The 15,549-nt window shown below is 38.0% G+C and overlaps 1 protein-coding gene across 1 annotated transcript in view; it reads left to right on the forward strand.

Moving 5' to 3' along the window:
* Positions 1–15,549, forward strand: part of st14 (ST14 transmembrane serine protease matriptase) — a 229,476-nt gene that overhangs the window by 70,370 nt on the left and 143,557 nt on the right. The window contains exon 12 of the mRNA XM_076281226.1: positions 11,220–11,324. Coding sequence (XP_076137341.1) covers positions 11,220–11,324 — 105 coding nt within the window. The remainder of the gene's footprint in view (positions 1–11,219; positions 11,325–15,549) is intronic.

Here is a 15,549-nt window from a genome sequence, read left to right on the forward strand (position 1 = left end):
TTACTGAGATATGAGCTCACTTCCTGTTTGGCTTCGATTGGCTGTTACGCGCGAACGGTTTTAGTTTCGAAGACAAAAAGCAATGCATTAATGAGGCATGGTCAGTAGATGATATCTTTGAAGTTTGGTATGGCGGAAAATCCATCATGGCGAAAATTGACGTCATAGGGTGCGTTGAACTCGGCTTGGTCCAAGGATTCCAACGATACCTAATTTTTGACAATCGGACATACGGGTCAAAAGTTACGTGCGTGAACGCACATCTAACTTTGGCCTGTTGGTGGCGCTAGAGCGCTTAAGTTGCCGACATCAACCATTTATATTGCAATAATTTCAATCTTACAATTATTGTTTGCGTTTGAGCTTCCTTACATGCCTCTGTCCAATCACCCAAACACAGATCTTCTTTTAAGTCTTTCTTCCAGGCTTCTAATTTATTAACTGATGATTCTTGTGATCCTGATATTATAATTCTGTATATATGTGAAATTAAGCCTCTTGCATAGCAGTCTTTTACCATTTCTGTCTCTAAGCTGTTTAGTACTGGTATGTCTAAAGAGTTCTTTTGGGCTACAAAAATAAAGTTTCTTATTTGTAAATATTTAAAGAATTTTTTTTTTGGTATATTAAATGTATTAACTATTTCCTCAAAGGACATAAGTTTGTTTGAAGAATACAGGTCTTTTATGGACCTTATCCCTTTATCTGCCCAACTTTTAAACCCTGCATCCAATCTTCCTGGTTTGAAGTCTGTATTACCCCAAATGGGGCTATAACAAGACAGATTATTAGGAATTCCAAAATATTTCTTCACCACATGCCATACATTAATCATATTAAGAACAATTGGGTTTGAGCATTTTTTCCTGTGATATTTAAGATTAGCTGAATATATGTACCTTTTTAAGGTCAGACCATGTGTGACTTCAACTGATTCCAAATTAACCCACGATGGGGTACCTTCTGTGGAAAAATAAAACATTATAGTTCTGAGCTGAGCAGCCCAATAGTACCATTGCACATTAGGGCACTGGAGCCCCCCTCTGTCATAAGGCAAGTACAAAAGTGAAAGGCGGAGTCTGGGACGCCTGTTGTTCCAAAAAAAATTAGTGAATAACTTATTAAGTCTCATGAAAAGGTGCTTTGGGGGTGGTAGAGGGATATTCTGAAATAAGTACAGTAATTTGGGCAGAATATTCATTTTTAAAACATTTATGTGACCAATTAAGGATATGGGTAGTAATGTCCAACTATCAATAGAATTCGATATTTTTTCAAATAATGGTTCATAATTTACAGAAACTATGTTCTCAAGTTTAGGTACAATTCGTATTCCCAGATATGTAAACGTATCAGTTAAATTAAACATTGTAGGATTGTTCTGGTATTGTACTCTATCATTATTATCTAGTAGCATTAACATACTTTTTGAGTGATTTACTTTTTATCCTGATATCTTCCCAAATATTCTTATAAGTTCTAAAAGAGCCGGTATAGAATGACTAAGATTTTTGAGAAAGAGGAGAACATCATCGGCAAATAAAGCAATTTTGTGTTCCATCTGACCAACTTTAGCTCCAGCAATGACCATATTTTTTCTAACTGCAATGGCAAAGGGTTCTATGGAAATTACAAAGAGGAGAGGAGAGAGAGGCGATCCCTGCTGACATCCCCTTGATATATTAAAGGGTTTCGACACTGTATTGTTCGTAAGCACCTCTGCTACTAGGTCATTACAGAGAATCTGTAATCTAACCCATTTGCAAAATTTCACCCCAAAGCCAAATTTAACCATTAGATCAAATAGATAGGGCCACGTTACACGGTCGAAGGCCTTCTCTGCATCTAGTGACAAGACAGCAGTGTCTTGCGCATTCCGCTGGTTATGAAGGATGTTGAGAAGCCTTCTTACGTTATGAAATCTTTGTCTGTTTTGTATAAAACCATTTTGGTCCTCTCCTATTAAATTAGGTAATACTGCTTCCAATCTTCGTGCCAACACTTTACATAATATTTTAGTATCTGAATTAAGAAGACTTATTGGGCGCATGTTTTCACATTTTGTATTGCTTTTTCCTGGTTTTGGTAACAGTGTGATTAGTGCTCGTCTCATTGATGCTGGAAGAAGGCCCGATTCAAACGCCTCTACTGCCATATCTAAAAAGGGACTTATCAATTTTTTTTTAAATTTCTTACTGTATATATGTCTATGGGAAGGCCATCTGGACCTGGCGTTTTTCCTGATGACATTGCATCAATAGCTAATGATATCTCTTCTACACTAATCCCCTCTTCAAGATTCAGCAGATCTTCCTCTGAAATCGAGGCAAATCAAGGTCATCTAAAAATTGTGTTCGTAACTCATTGTTAGGAGAGATATCTGGGCTATATAGATTATTATAATAGTCTCTGAAAGCTTCATTTATCTTTAATGGATCTGTAATATTTCCTGATGGTGTTTCAATTATAACAATAGCCTGTTCCTCTTGTCTTTTTTTAATTTGCCAAGCAAGTAATTTCCCTGCTTTATCTCCATGTTCGTAGAAATTTGGTTTTAGTTTAATGATTTTTGCTGCCGCTCTTACTGCTGATTTTTCGTTATATTGGGCCCTTAAAAGAAGTAATTTATCATGTTCATCTTTATTTGCTACCCTATTCTGATATATAGTCCTTTCCAATTCACTGATCTGTCTTTCCAACTGCCTTATGTCTTTCCTAGATTGTTTGGATTTTGAGCTACAAAATCCAATAATCTGACCCCTAATGTAGGCTTTGAACGCCTCCCATCTTATACAAGCGGATGTTTCAGATGTATTTATCTCAAAATAAAAGTCTATTTGTTTACCCAAAAATTCTACAAATGAAGGGTCTTGTAGCCATCCTGCCTGCAATCGCCATTTAGGAGGTGTGTTGGTCATCCTTTTATCATTATATGTTAATGATACAGCAGCATGGTCAGATATTACCACGGTATGATATGTACAATCTGTAATGTTTGCAAGCAGTGTTGCTGATACCAAAAAGTAGTCAATGCGCGAGTATGACTTATGTGTCCCAGAATAACATGAGTAAACCAAAGAACTAGGGTTAAGGTGTCTCCAAATATCCAACATGTTTAAATCTCTCATAAATTTGTTTATTATTTTCCTAGATTTAGCATGTGTAGTATCTAAGCCAGTTGAGCGATCTTTCACTGGATCCAGTGTGCAGTTCATATCACCTGCCATAATATTTTGTCCTCTTAAACCTGATATTGAGAGAAACAAATCACTGAAGAAAGCAGGACTATCATCATTAGGGCCGTACACATTAATTAAATTAACTTTACCTCCAAACAAAAAGCCCTCAACTATAATATATCTACCAACTGGATCTTTTGTTACTTTTTCAACTTGTAAGGGGATGGTTTTGTGAACGAGTATCCTCTGGCATTGGAGGCATAACAACATGAAAAGACCTGACCCTGCCATCTCCTCTGTATTCTAATGGTTTCCCCTGTTGTCATGTGCGTTTCCTGCAAAAATATTATTTTTGCCTGAAGTAATTTGATTCTGTCCATTACTTGTTTCACTTTTTTAAGGCTACCCATCCCCCTACAATTCCACGTTATGAATTTCACCTTTTCAGTTTCAGACATCAGTTTTTACTGTAATTTCTCACCTTTTGCACCTCTTTCATATCATGAGATAAACCTACCAAAGAGAAGCTAAAACTAAAAACAAAAAACACGCACAATAACATAATAAGCACCACACAAACCAAAACTCTGACACTGAACCTTTTAAATCCCTTCACACAAACCCATCCATTATGTATCCCCCCTCCCCCCTCTGTGTTTGCTCCCTGTATGGGTACATTAGATCCACACATCTGTGAGGAGCTAACTACTGATTGGTTCTCTCAATTTACTACTTTTGACACGACCCTTTTCCTTGTTGTATCATTCTACTCATATTTTCACCAAAGTGAACTTCAAATTTCACAGGCCTTAAACATGCAGATAGCCTATTTTAACTTAGCTTATCTCAATCCGAGAATAACTCAAAACTTTGTTCAGAGTAGGTACACTCTGTTAATCAAACTAGGCTTCAGTCTGATTATCCCTCTTTTGGATTAACACAACACAAAAAGGCTATCCATCAGACACCTTGTTGAAAAAAGATTGAAGACTGAAGAAGAGAGAAAAAAATCTGCTGATACTAGAACTAGAAAAAATCTTCAGCTGTCTGAAGTGATTATGATATAGTCCATCTGCAATTAACTTTTTAAACATAGGCCTACTTTAAACATATAACTGCGGTCAAAATTCAGGATATGGCAAAGTCAGTTTTAAATAACACCTCTCTTCCTCAGTTAGGCCTACCCAGTCCTTCCACGAAGTGCTCTACCTCAGCAGGAGGGTCATACAGCACGGTTTTCCCTTCGTAGGTGAGGAGCAGTCTCGCAGGAAAGACGACACGATGCTTATCGATTCCCCTCTGCCGTAGCTTTTGTCTCACTCCATCGTAAGCCCTCTGTTTCTTGTGTGTTTCCGCAGTGACGTCGGGGAAGAATCGGATTGCTTGCTCCTTATATTCTACTGTCCCTACCGTGGTAAAGATGGTTTTATATTGGACGTTGGATATTCGACACATTCGAAAAATCTATTTAGCACTGACTACGAGGGTCGAATTTGTGTCAAACCAACTTTAATGTGTTTAAACAAGGCCTGCCTATATTACACAAAGCTTATTTTGTCCAAAAACCCATGTTTTGATTTTATGAATTTTTTAGGCTGATAAAAGATTTCAATCTATTATGCGGCTTCACCTTTTGACTTACCCATACTAAAACACATCTCCTGAACTCGGCTTACTGCCCTTTCTAGTACACAAAGCTTCTTTTTCCCTAAAACCTTCTCTTTGATTTTATACAATTTTTAATGTTAAATGTTTCAAATCTATTATGCGGCTTGCCCTTTTGACCTACCCATGTCAAAACACATCTGGTGAACTCGGATTACTGCTCTATATAGTACACAAAGCTTCTTTTCCCCAAAAATCCATTCTTTGATTTTATAAATATGTTTTAATGTAAAAAAAATGCTTTAAATGCTTTAAATCTATTATGCGGCTTGACCTTTTGACCTAACCATGTCAAAACACATCTGTTGCACTCAGCTAACTGCCCTTCATAGTGCACAATGCTTCTTTTTTCCAGAAACTCACTCTTTGATTTTATATAAATTTTTTACTATTCAAAAATGCTATAAATCTATTATGCGGCTTGACCTTTTGATCTACCCATGTCAAAACACATCTGGTTAACTCGGATTACTGCTCTATATAGTACACAAAGCTTCTTTTTCCCAAAAATCCATTCTTTGATTTTATAAATATGTTTTAATGTAAAAAAAAATGCTTTAAATGCTTTAAATCTATTATGCGGCTTGACCTTTTGACCTAACCATGTCAAAACACATCTGTTGCACTCAGCTAACTGCCCTTCATAGTGCACAATGCTTCTTTTTTTCCAGAAACTCACTCTTTGATTTTATATACATTTTTTACTATTCAAAAATGCTATAAATCTATTATGCGGCTTGACCTTTTGACCTACCCATGTCAAAACACATCTGCTGCACTCGACTAACTGGCCTACATAGTACACAAAGCTTCTTTTTTTCAAAAATGCACTCTTTGATTTTATATTATTTTTTTACTATTCAAAAATGCTATAAATCTTTTATGTGCCTTCACCTTTTGACCTACCCATGTCAAAACACATCTGCTGCACTCGGCTAACTGCCCTACATAGTACACAAAGCTTCTTTTTTTCAAAAACGCACTCTTTGATTTTATATACATTTTTTACTATTCAAAAATGCTATAAATCTATTATGTGCCTTCCCCCTTCGACTTACCCATGTCAAAACACATCTGCTGCACTCGGCTAACTGCCCTACATAGTACACAAAGCTTCTTTTTCCCAAAAATCTATTCTTTGATTTTATAAATATTTTTTAATGTAAAAAAAATGCTTTAAATGCTTTAAATCTATTATGCGGCTTGACCTTTTGACCTAACCATGTCAAAACACATCTGTTGCACTCAGCTAACTGCCCTTCATAGTGCACAACGCTTCTTTTTTATAGCATTTTTGAATAGTAAAAAATTAATATAAAATCAAAGAGTGAGTTTTTGGAAAAAATAAGCTTTGTGTACTATAAAGGGCAGTTAGCTGAGTGCAACAGATGTGTTTTAACATGGGTAGGTCAAAAGGGGAAGTCGCATAATAGATTTATAGCATTTTTGAATAGTAAAAAAATAATATAAAATCAAAGAAAGAGTTTTTGGAAAAAATAAGCTTTGTGTACTATGAAGGCCAGTTAGCTGAGTGCAACAGATGTGTTTTGACATGGGTAGGTCAAAAGGTCAAGCCGCATAATAGATTTATAGCATTTTTGAATAGTAAAAAATTAATATAAAATCAAAGAGTGAGTTTCTGGAAAAAAGAAGTGTTGTGCACTATGAAGGGCAGTTAGCTGAGTGCAACAGATGTCTTTTGACATGGTTAGGTCAAAAGGTCAAGCCGCATAATAGATTTAAAGCATTTAAAGCATTTTTTTTACATTAAAAAATAATAGATTTGAAACATTCAACATTAAAAATTGTATAAAATCAAAGAGTAGGTTTTAGGGAAAAATAAGCTTTGTGTACTAGAAAGGGCACTAAGCCGAGTTCAGGAGATGTGTTTTAGTATGGGTAAGTCAAAAGGTGAAGCCGCATAATAGATTGAAATCTTTTATCAGCCTAAAAAATTCATAAAATCAAAACATGGGTTTTTGGACAAAAGAAGCTTTGTGTTATATAGGCAGGCCTTGTTTAAACACATTAAAGTTGGTTTGACACAAATTCGACCCTCGTAGTCAGTGCTAAATAGATTTTTCGAATGTGTCGAATATCCAACGTCCAATATAAAACCAACTTTACCACGGTACTGTCCCTTTAGCTTTGGCCGCCCGCAAAACCTCTTCCTTTTGTCTGTAGTTGATAAACTTCATAATGAGAGTTCTCGGGCGAATTGGCCTAGCATTGGCGTCATTCTCTGCCTGAGGCCGTGGGCCAATTCTGTGCTATCTCCAGTGCTAGCGCGGTAGGCCTATCATTCATCTCTAGGATTGACGGAATCCAACTTTCCATGAACGTACACGCATCTCGTCCTTCTTCGTTCTCCGGCAAGCCCACCAGCCTCACATTATTTCTCCGACTCCGATTCTCCATCTCGTCCGTTTTCTCTAGCAGCAACTTCACTTCGGATTGTAAAGTGGTAATGCGAGTTTTAAGTTGGTTTACTTCGTCCTCTGCCCCCGAAATGCGTCCTTCCGCCTCTTCAACTCTTTCGGTTATTTCTTTAACCCTTTCTAATAGCCTACCCCATCTATCTTAACTGTAATTCGCTTTTCCATTCCTTTTATTGCATTCATGACATCCGAAGTGCTGGGGTTACTTGTGGAGTTATCATCAAGAGATTCAGACTCAAACTCGCCGTCCTCCTCCTCCTCGTGTTCAGATTCAGAAAGCTCTCGTATTTCGGTGTCTTTTTCTTGCTTTTGCTGTTTTTGAGCAGTCGTCTTCTTCCTCCTTTGTGACATTGTCACAAATCTGTCGAAATCAGTACTAAATTTTCAAGGAGTTATAATCAGGAGGGTTGGTCTATCGCAGCCTCTCAGCACCCCGCCATTACCGGAAGTCCTAATCATTTTTTTTTTTTAATTAAGGCATTAAGATCAATTTCTAACAGATTATTTTATATTCCTCTTTTTAGTCAACTTTAGCATGGGTTCAAATACTTATTCTCCCCACTGTATATGGACATCAAAAGATAACTTGTCATCAAGCCAGATGCCAAGGTATTTATAGGAGGTTACCAGGCTTGGAATTTCAACATTCTGGGGGCAAGGCCACTTGGCCTTCAGTTGGGCATATTTGGTGGAGGGCACAAAGGCCACATGTCAGGGCACTAAGGCCAACGTTAACTATACAGTAGTAGGCTATAAAAATGATCAAAGTTGTATTTAGCCTATTCACTGCAGTAGACCTGCATCACTGTATGAAACATTACAAAAACATGAAACATGATGCATTACATATAACTGTAAATCATCTGATCATCTAATATTTGCAGATATCTAGGCTATATTTAACATTTATTTGATATTTGGCCTGTTATGAAATCATGTATTGAACAATTTAAGCACAGCTCAGCTTTAAGAAAGTCAAATAGCCTAGATGCATGCTTAGCATTTTGTGATCATTAAGGCTAGAATTTATGATTAAATTGAATGATATTATTTACTTTTCTCGCGAACTGTTCACCACAGCAATTAGCGGATGACATCGTTTAAAAGCTGAGAAAAAGCTCTTTACTTGTGATGTCTGTGTGATGAGTAGGCTACTTAGTTCAACTGAGAAGAATGGGTGAATTTGGACGCACTTTCTTTCTTGCGCTAACTTTATCCACTGCGTAATTTGCGCTGTGAATGCTAAGATTGTTTTGACAGGCCATAGGCTAAATATATATCGCTATTAGTAGGACGCAAAGCAGAATATTGAAAGAAGGGGGCACCAAGGCCACCGTGGCCTGTAAACCTCTGATTTTCAAAGGGGCGTCACGGCCAAAGCAAGGGGCTACGACGGCCATGGCCGTCGTGGCCGCCGTGAAATTCCTACCCTGGAGGTTACCCTTCTATATGAGTGCCATCCAGTGACAGTAGGGCCTATTGTGCGGTCAGAATTTGACCATGCCCGTGTGAAAGTCATATATTTAGTTTTTTTTTGGCATTTAATACCAGTTTTAACTTGACTAAAGACATTTGTAGTGAATTAAATGCAGTCTGTAGGGTATCCATTGCCTCTTGTATTGAGGGAGCAATAGCATAAAGGATTGTATCATCTGCATAAAGGTGTACCTTGGCCGGGTCTAAACCCATACCTATATTATTTATATACAGAGAAAACAAAATAGGACCTAAGATTGACCCTTGTGGGACACCAGTCTTTACTCCCAGAGATACAGAGTGACAATCTTTTAAGGAGACACACTGTGTTCTCCTAGTTAAATAGTCAGAAATCCAGGCCAATACAGAGTCACTAAAGCCCAAAGTACACAGCCTTTGCAATAAGAGATCATGATCAACAGTATCAAATGCCTTGGATAAATCAATGAAAAGATTTTTTGTGGTCCAAGGCAGTAATAATGTCATTTGTGATGTTGAACTGTTACAGCAGTTGTAGTACGGTGACCTTGCCTAAAGCCAGACTGTGTGGAACTCAAAATATTAGCATCAGATAAAAAGATTTTTAGCTGTTAATTTACAAGGGATTTGAATACTTTGGCTATAACGGACAATCTGGATATGGGGCGGTAATTATCTAAAGCAGAAGGATCACCTCATTTTAGTAACAGAAGGACCTGAGCCAACTTCCAGGAGCTGGGAATAGACCCACTACATAAACTAAGATTAAAAATTGAGGCAATGGGTTCAGCAATCAGAACTGCTGCCGTCTTTAAGAAAAATGGTTCTATCTGGTCTGGTCCAGAGGACTTTTTACAGTCCAGGGTTGAAAGGGCCTTATGAACTTGGGAGGCAAGAATCGTTGAAAAATAGCATTTTTGTGCAGTCACGTGTAGTTGAAAGTGCACGCTCCTCAAAATGTACTGATATACTGGATTGAGTATTTACCCTTGCATTGATAAAATTAATATTATAGGCATCCACAATGTTTTGTTTCCCTGTGATTTCATTTTTGGTTTATTTTTAAGAATTCTGGAAGAGTTGGAGGTGTAACCTCTCTAGCTGTTGATTTGACCAGCTTCCAGAATTTTCTAGGGTCATTTACGTTTTGATTTATTAATTCAAAATAGTGACCACTTTTTGCATTTTTTATCAACCTGGTGCATTGGTTTCTTAGTGCCCTATAAACTGTCCAGTGCTTGGTGTCCTTGTTTTGTTTTGCTTTAGTCCATGCTCTATCCCTTTCTGTGATGGCAGATGCAATATTTTCATTGAACCAAGGGTTATTTTTACCGCTAATCCTATACCTTCTCAGAGGTGCATGCTTATCAATTAAGGACAGGAAGGTGTTTCTAAAGAAATCCCATGCCAATTCTACATCCACCATCTCACACACAAATTTCAAATCACTATGGTAATGCAGGAAGGCTTGTTCATTAAAGCGTTTATAATTCCTCTTAAAGATAAATCGTGGCTTAGTTTTAGGAAGCTTGCAGTCTCTAACACAGGCAATAGTACAATGATCACTAATATCATTACATAATATGCCAATAGCTGTATATTTATGTGGGGCATTTGTTAGAATCACATCAAGCAAGGTTGATTTTATCCATGTGTTTTTGGTTTAGACGAGTGGGAGAGGATATCAGTTGCGTCAAGTGTGTCGCAAATGTCCTTGAGTGCGTTAGAAGAAGTAGATAACCAGTTTAAATCTTCCAACAGAATTAACTCGTTATCAGAGAATTTGTGCCGGATTTCTGCAAGGAGGGTACAGTAGCAGTCTCAGGTGACGCCGATCGTGGGCGGTAACATCCTACTTCTGTCAGGTCAGCGTCGTTTGGGAATTTTAATTTTATTGCAGACAGTTCAAGGACTTAGGTTTGCTGGTCGAGTCGACGCATAAACAGTTGAAACAGTTGATACTTTGACATAGATCGCAACCCCCCCTCCTGTGCTCATGCGATCAGTCTGGAAAACATTATAGCCAAAGATATGTATCATATGATTCGTATACACAATAATCCTCAACAAAACTTCCTCCTCTACAAAAAATAATGTACCTCACAAAATGAATGTAAAACAAATTATGTGTATGAGTTACACTGTTTATCATGAAGCTATCGTAAGCTGACAGACAACTGAAAAATTATGGCAAGCTGACAATGGAGGCAGCGATTGGCCAGAGTGTTGGGTCAATCATATTCAATATATTGCAATGCTTTTTGGCACTTATCAGGCATCTATTTGGGCAGAAATGGGTGTGCGCAAAGCTTCACGACACCAACCTTGCTCCAGCGGCGACCACTGTAACTTTACACTAGCAGATTTACAATCACTTTCTCTACATGGAAATTATGAAATAATATGAACTAGCAAAAGCATGTGCTTGTTCCTCTGTCCTTCCTTACGCCTAATGTCTTTCTATTTCTTACATGTCCCACAGCATGCCCTGCACAGTTTGCTTGTTCTTCAGGAATCTGCATTGATAAAGGTCTGGAATGTGATGGTTGGAATGATTGTGGAGATATGAGTGATGAACGAACATGCCGTAAGTAAGAGTGTTTACAACTTGCACATACATTTACTGTTGTTTGGCTTAAGCTTCTTGTTAGCTGATACTGTGTTAATGGTAGAATATGGAATGTGTTTAAAAATTAGAATATTAAGTGAAGTATTGATTTTATTATTGTATTGTAATAATAAATATACAGTATTGAGCGTTGGTGATTGTTTACCCTTGGAATAGGTTTCCTCTGCTTTTGAGAGTCCCTGAGTCAGATAGTGTAGTTTTGTGTAGAAAAGTACGCTAACATGTCCTAACCGTGATTAGGCGAGAAATGTTGTGTATGTCAAATGTTCTACCTATGGCCTCTTGTGTTATTTCTGGGAAAAGTCTACAATATTTATATTATATACAGTATACAATATTTAGCTTTATAATTCTAATGCTCACAGTTCAGAAGTTAATAATTACTTTTGTTACAGTTATAGCATCAAATGTGAAATAACATCAGCTAGTGAGAGCAAATGGCTTTGTAGGCATCTGTCTATCAGCAGGACAGGACATATATCACATAAGAAATCAGGGCTTAATGTATTCTGGCACCATGCCGGATGTCCGAGTTTGAGTCGACTGAGTTCACCTATCAATGATATGAGAGGAAGGCAGCTCTCATCCTAACTAGCCAAATGTTACAGGCCAATCAGAAGCTGAACAGGGCGGGTCTTGTAGGCAGCACTTTTGATCTTTTGAATGATTTTCCTCATTTTTGCTATAGGCCTGGGCTTACAGTACAGAACATTCAGTTTGTAGTCTAAGAAAGTCACAAATGTTTGGCTGAAGGTAGCCTATGATGAGATTCATTTATGGTTGTCAATTATATTGCCAGCTGAGTTTGCCAAATATAGGCTAGGCCAACAAAAATGGGGAAAAACCTTTGTCTCTGTTACTCCGAATTTTATTTTAATGAGAAAAAATAACACAATTGACTGAGAAGATCACTTAATATTGAGGTAGCCTAGTTCAAAGTAAGTTACTACATGCCCTTTGGCGCATAATACAGGAGGGTCATTCCACGTCAATTGAACCAGGGCCCAGGCACTTAGGTCTCAAAAAATTCTGAAAAAAATTACCAGGTGTACCTATGTTATCCAGGAGACACACTGTAAAATTACTCTTATGTAAAATCAATACTTTCCAAGATACAGCCAGTTTTACAGGGGGAGGGGGGTGTCGGTTTTGTTCGGCCTCTTTTTTTTGTGAAAGTTCACAAGCCCACAGCACAATAACTAAACCATGTAGGAGGCTCAAATTTTGCATTCTGGTACATAAATAGGAATAGTATGTAGCAAAATCGTCACGTTTGGTCTGGATGATCCTGCATGGTCATAGTTGTCCCTCAAAGTTGATCAAAATTTTATTGGAGTTTAGGCCTTCAGAAGACATATTTGTACTCAACATAGGCTCTTGATTTATTTTCCTTACTGAGATAAGTAGAAACACTCTCACAAAAAGCAATGAACAGAAAATAAATCCCTTCAGGGTCTGAACAGCAAAGTCAAAGTCTGCTTTATTGTCAATTTCTTCACATGCCAAGACATACAAAGAGATCGAAATTACGTTTCTCACTATCCCACGGTGAAGACAAGACATATTTTACCAATTAAGTCCACAGACAAACATAACATTCAAGAAAACAATAAAAAGTAAATAAGAAGGCACATACAATGAAGAAATAAGAGCAGCAAAATTGGGTTGAAATTGTGCATAGACAGTCAATATAATAGTGCAAAGTCAGGCCAATAAATGGCTGAGGTAGTTCTGTTTGACCTAAGTAAGCAAGTGGCATAGTGGTGCAAGTTATGTAAGAGCAGCAGAAGTGTGTTGTGTTTTCAGGACAACAGAACAACAAGTGTGCAAGGTGTGCAAGTGTACAAGTGGAGTAGTGCAAGTGGAGTAGTGCAAGGCAGCCATTGTGGGTCCAAAGCAGGGCCCGAATGATCTTTTTGTCTTTAAGGGGGTCTCTCTATCTCATAAAAAGTTGGCGCATAGCCTAACAAGGCGATACAATTAAATAGCCTAGGCGCGAGTGGCGCTTTTGCGTAGTAGCCTATATGCGCACGAGAAGGCTAGGCCTAGACACACGCACACAATAGACAGAGATTTTTCATAGAAATTGATTCCTTTTAATTCATTTCAACATATTATTGATTGTAATATTCCATATTTAATTTTAATTTCACAATACAAAGATAGACTAAAGGAGTGCCATTCTCAATTTCACAACGTAGGCTAACTCATTTGAAGCAAACCATCGTCTCAGATAGGCTATCCTCAGTGTCAAACACAATAATGCATGTAGTATAACTTATACACAGGGAAAATGCACTAACTGGCAGAAAATAATAAAGCCATTGCAGCCAAACTATGTTCTAGTATTATAGGCTAATGTGCACATAGTAACAACACCTGGGCGTTCAGTCGTCTCGTGTGTTGAACCGTGGGAATAAATAGACAAACAATTTTGAAATTTGCACTGAGATGTTGTCGGGTAGCCATTGAATAGGCTATTCTGCCATCAGAGATTGCTAACAGGTGTTTCAAAATATCTGGGAACTTTCCGGAGCTCTGAATGACAGAGGATAGCTACAGATCAGTTCACAGAATCATTGAAGTAAGCTGCATTATGGGCCATAATTTATGGCTTTGTTAATCAACATAGAAGAGGTAAGGCGCAAGTTCAACAGCAAACAGGACTTTTCCGCACGTATCAACCCATGTAGGCTAGCCCAATGAACGCCTATGTAAATACACAAAACATTCTCATCAAAGCAGGGTAACTTCTTCAGACTTGCGAGTGCTGTCAAATCGATCGTATGCGTGAATTTCACTTGTCTTATGCAAATCTTTCTTTTTTATTTCCCACCCTGAACATGGGCAAAATGCCCCATTGACATCAATATGTTTTATATAGAGTTACCACAGTGCCACCTGTGGTTGTATAGAGTAACCTGTGGTAGCTCTATACAAAACATATTGATCTCAATGGTGCATTTTGCCCATGTTCAGGGTGGAAAGTGAAAAAGAAAGATTTGCATAAGACAAGTCAAATGTTTTTAAAAAGAACGGATCATGGAGAATAAAGAACAAAATATAAAAAAAATCTTTGCATATTCCCACAAGGTGTTTGGGTGCTCTGAAAATGAGAACCAAAATGATTTTTCAGACTTGTAAGGTCTGCTGTTCAGACCCTGAAGGAATTTATTTTCTGTTCATTGTTTTTTGTGAGAGTGTTTCTACTTATCTCAGTAAAGAAAATAAATCAAGAGCCTATGTTGAGTACAAATATGTCTTCTGAAGGCATAAACAGAGTCCAATACAATTTGTATCAACTTTGAGGGACAGCTATGACCATGCAGGATTATCCAGACCAAACGTGACGATTTTGCTACATACTATTCCTATTTATGTACCAGCATGCAAAATTTGAGCCTCCTACATGGTTTAGTTCTTGCGCTGTGGGGCTTGTGAACTTTGACAAAAAAAAGAGGCCGACCAAAATCGACACCCCCCTCCCCCTGTAAAACTGGCTGTATCTTGGAAAGTATTGATCTTACATAAGAGTAATTATGACCGCCGCTAGCGAAGCAGTCATATAGGGATTGTCAAAGTTTTTTTTTTTTTTTTCCCTTCATCTACTTCCTGAAATTTTGGTCAACGATACTCGGGGCACCGAAACACCGGGACACATGAAATTTGGTGGGTATGTAGCCCCACTAGACTTTTACGGAAAAATTTAGTTTGGTCCCCCCGGGGGCCACTCCCCCTCCGCGCTGGGCCCCCCGAAACCCAAAAAATGCAGTTTTTCCTAAATAACTACCTGAACCGTGGCACCGAGGATGAAGAAATTTTTATGGTATGTTGGTCTCAAGGGCCCACATCAACCTAGCCCATAATCACTCATTTGTGATTTGCACCCCCCCGATAAAAAATGAAAATGCAATATCATTCTGCTTTAATCGCCCCTCTCTTCAGTAAAGACGTTCAGAACTGCACCAAATTCTATGTGTATGATTAACCTGACATTCTCTGGGGGTATGCCAAGTTTCGTAGAATTTCATCCATGGGGGGGTCTAAAAAATTAAGTTATGTGTACATTTAGTGACTGTACACTCATTGGCCTGTAGATGGTGGTGCACACATATACACACGCACACACACACACAGGCACGTATACCATCAGTATCGGCAATTAGAACGGCCGATACATAAT

The sequence above is a fragment of the Alosa pseudoharengus genome, unplaced genomic scaffold (assembly GCF_046254945.1).
Source record: "Alosa pseudoharengus isolate Yale_2024_CS ecotype anadromous, Long Island Sound unplaced genomic scaffold, YU_APseudo_1.1 YU_APseudo_1.1_scf_12, whole genome shotgun sequence".
Lineage (NCBI taxonomy): Eukaryota > Metazoa > Chordata > Actinopteri > Clupeiformes > Clupeidae > Alosa > Alosa pseudoharengus.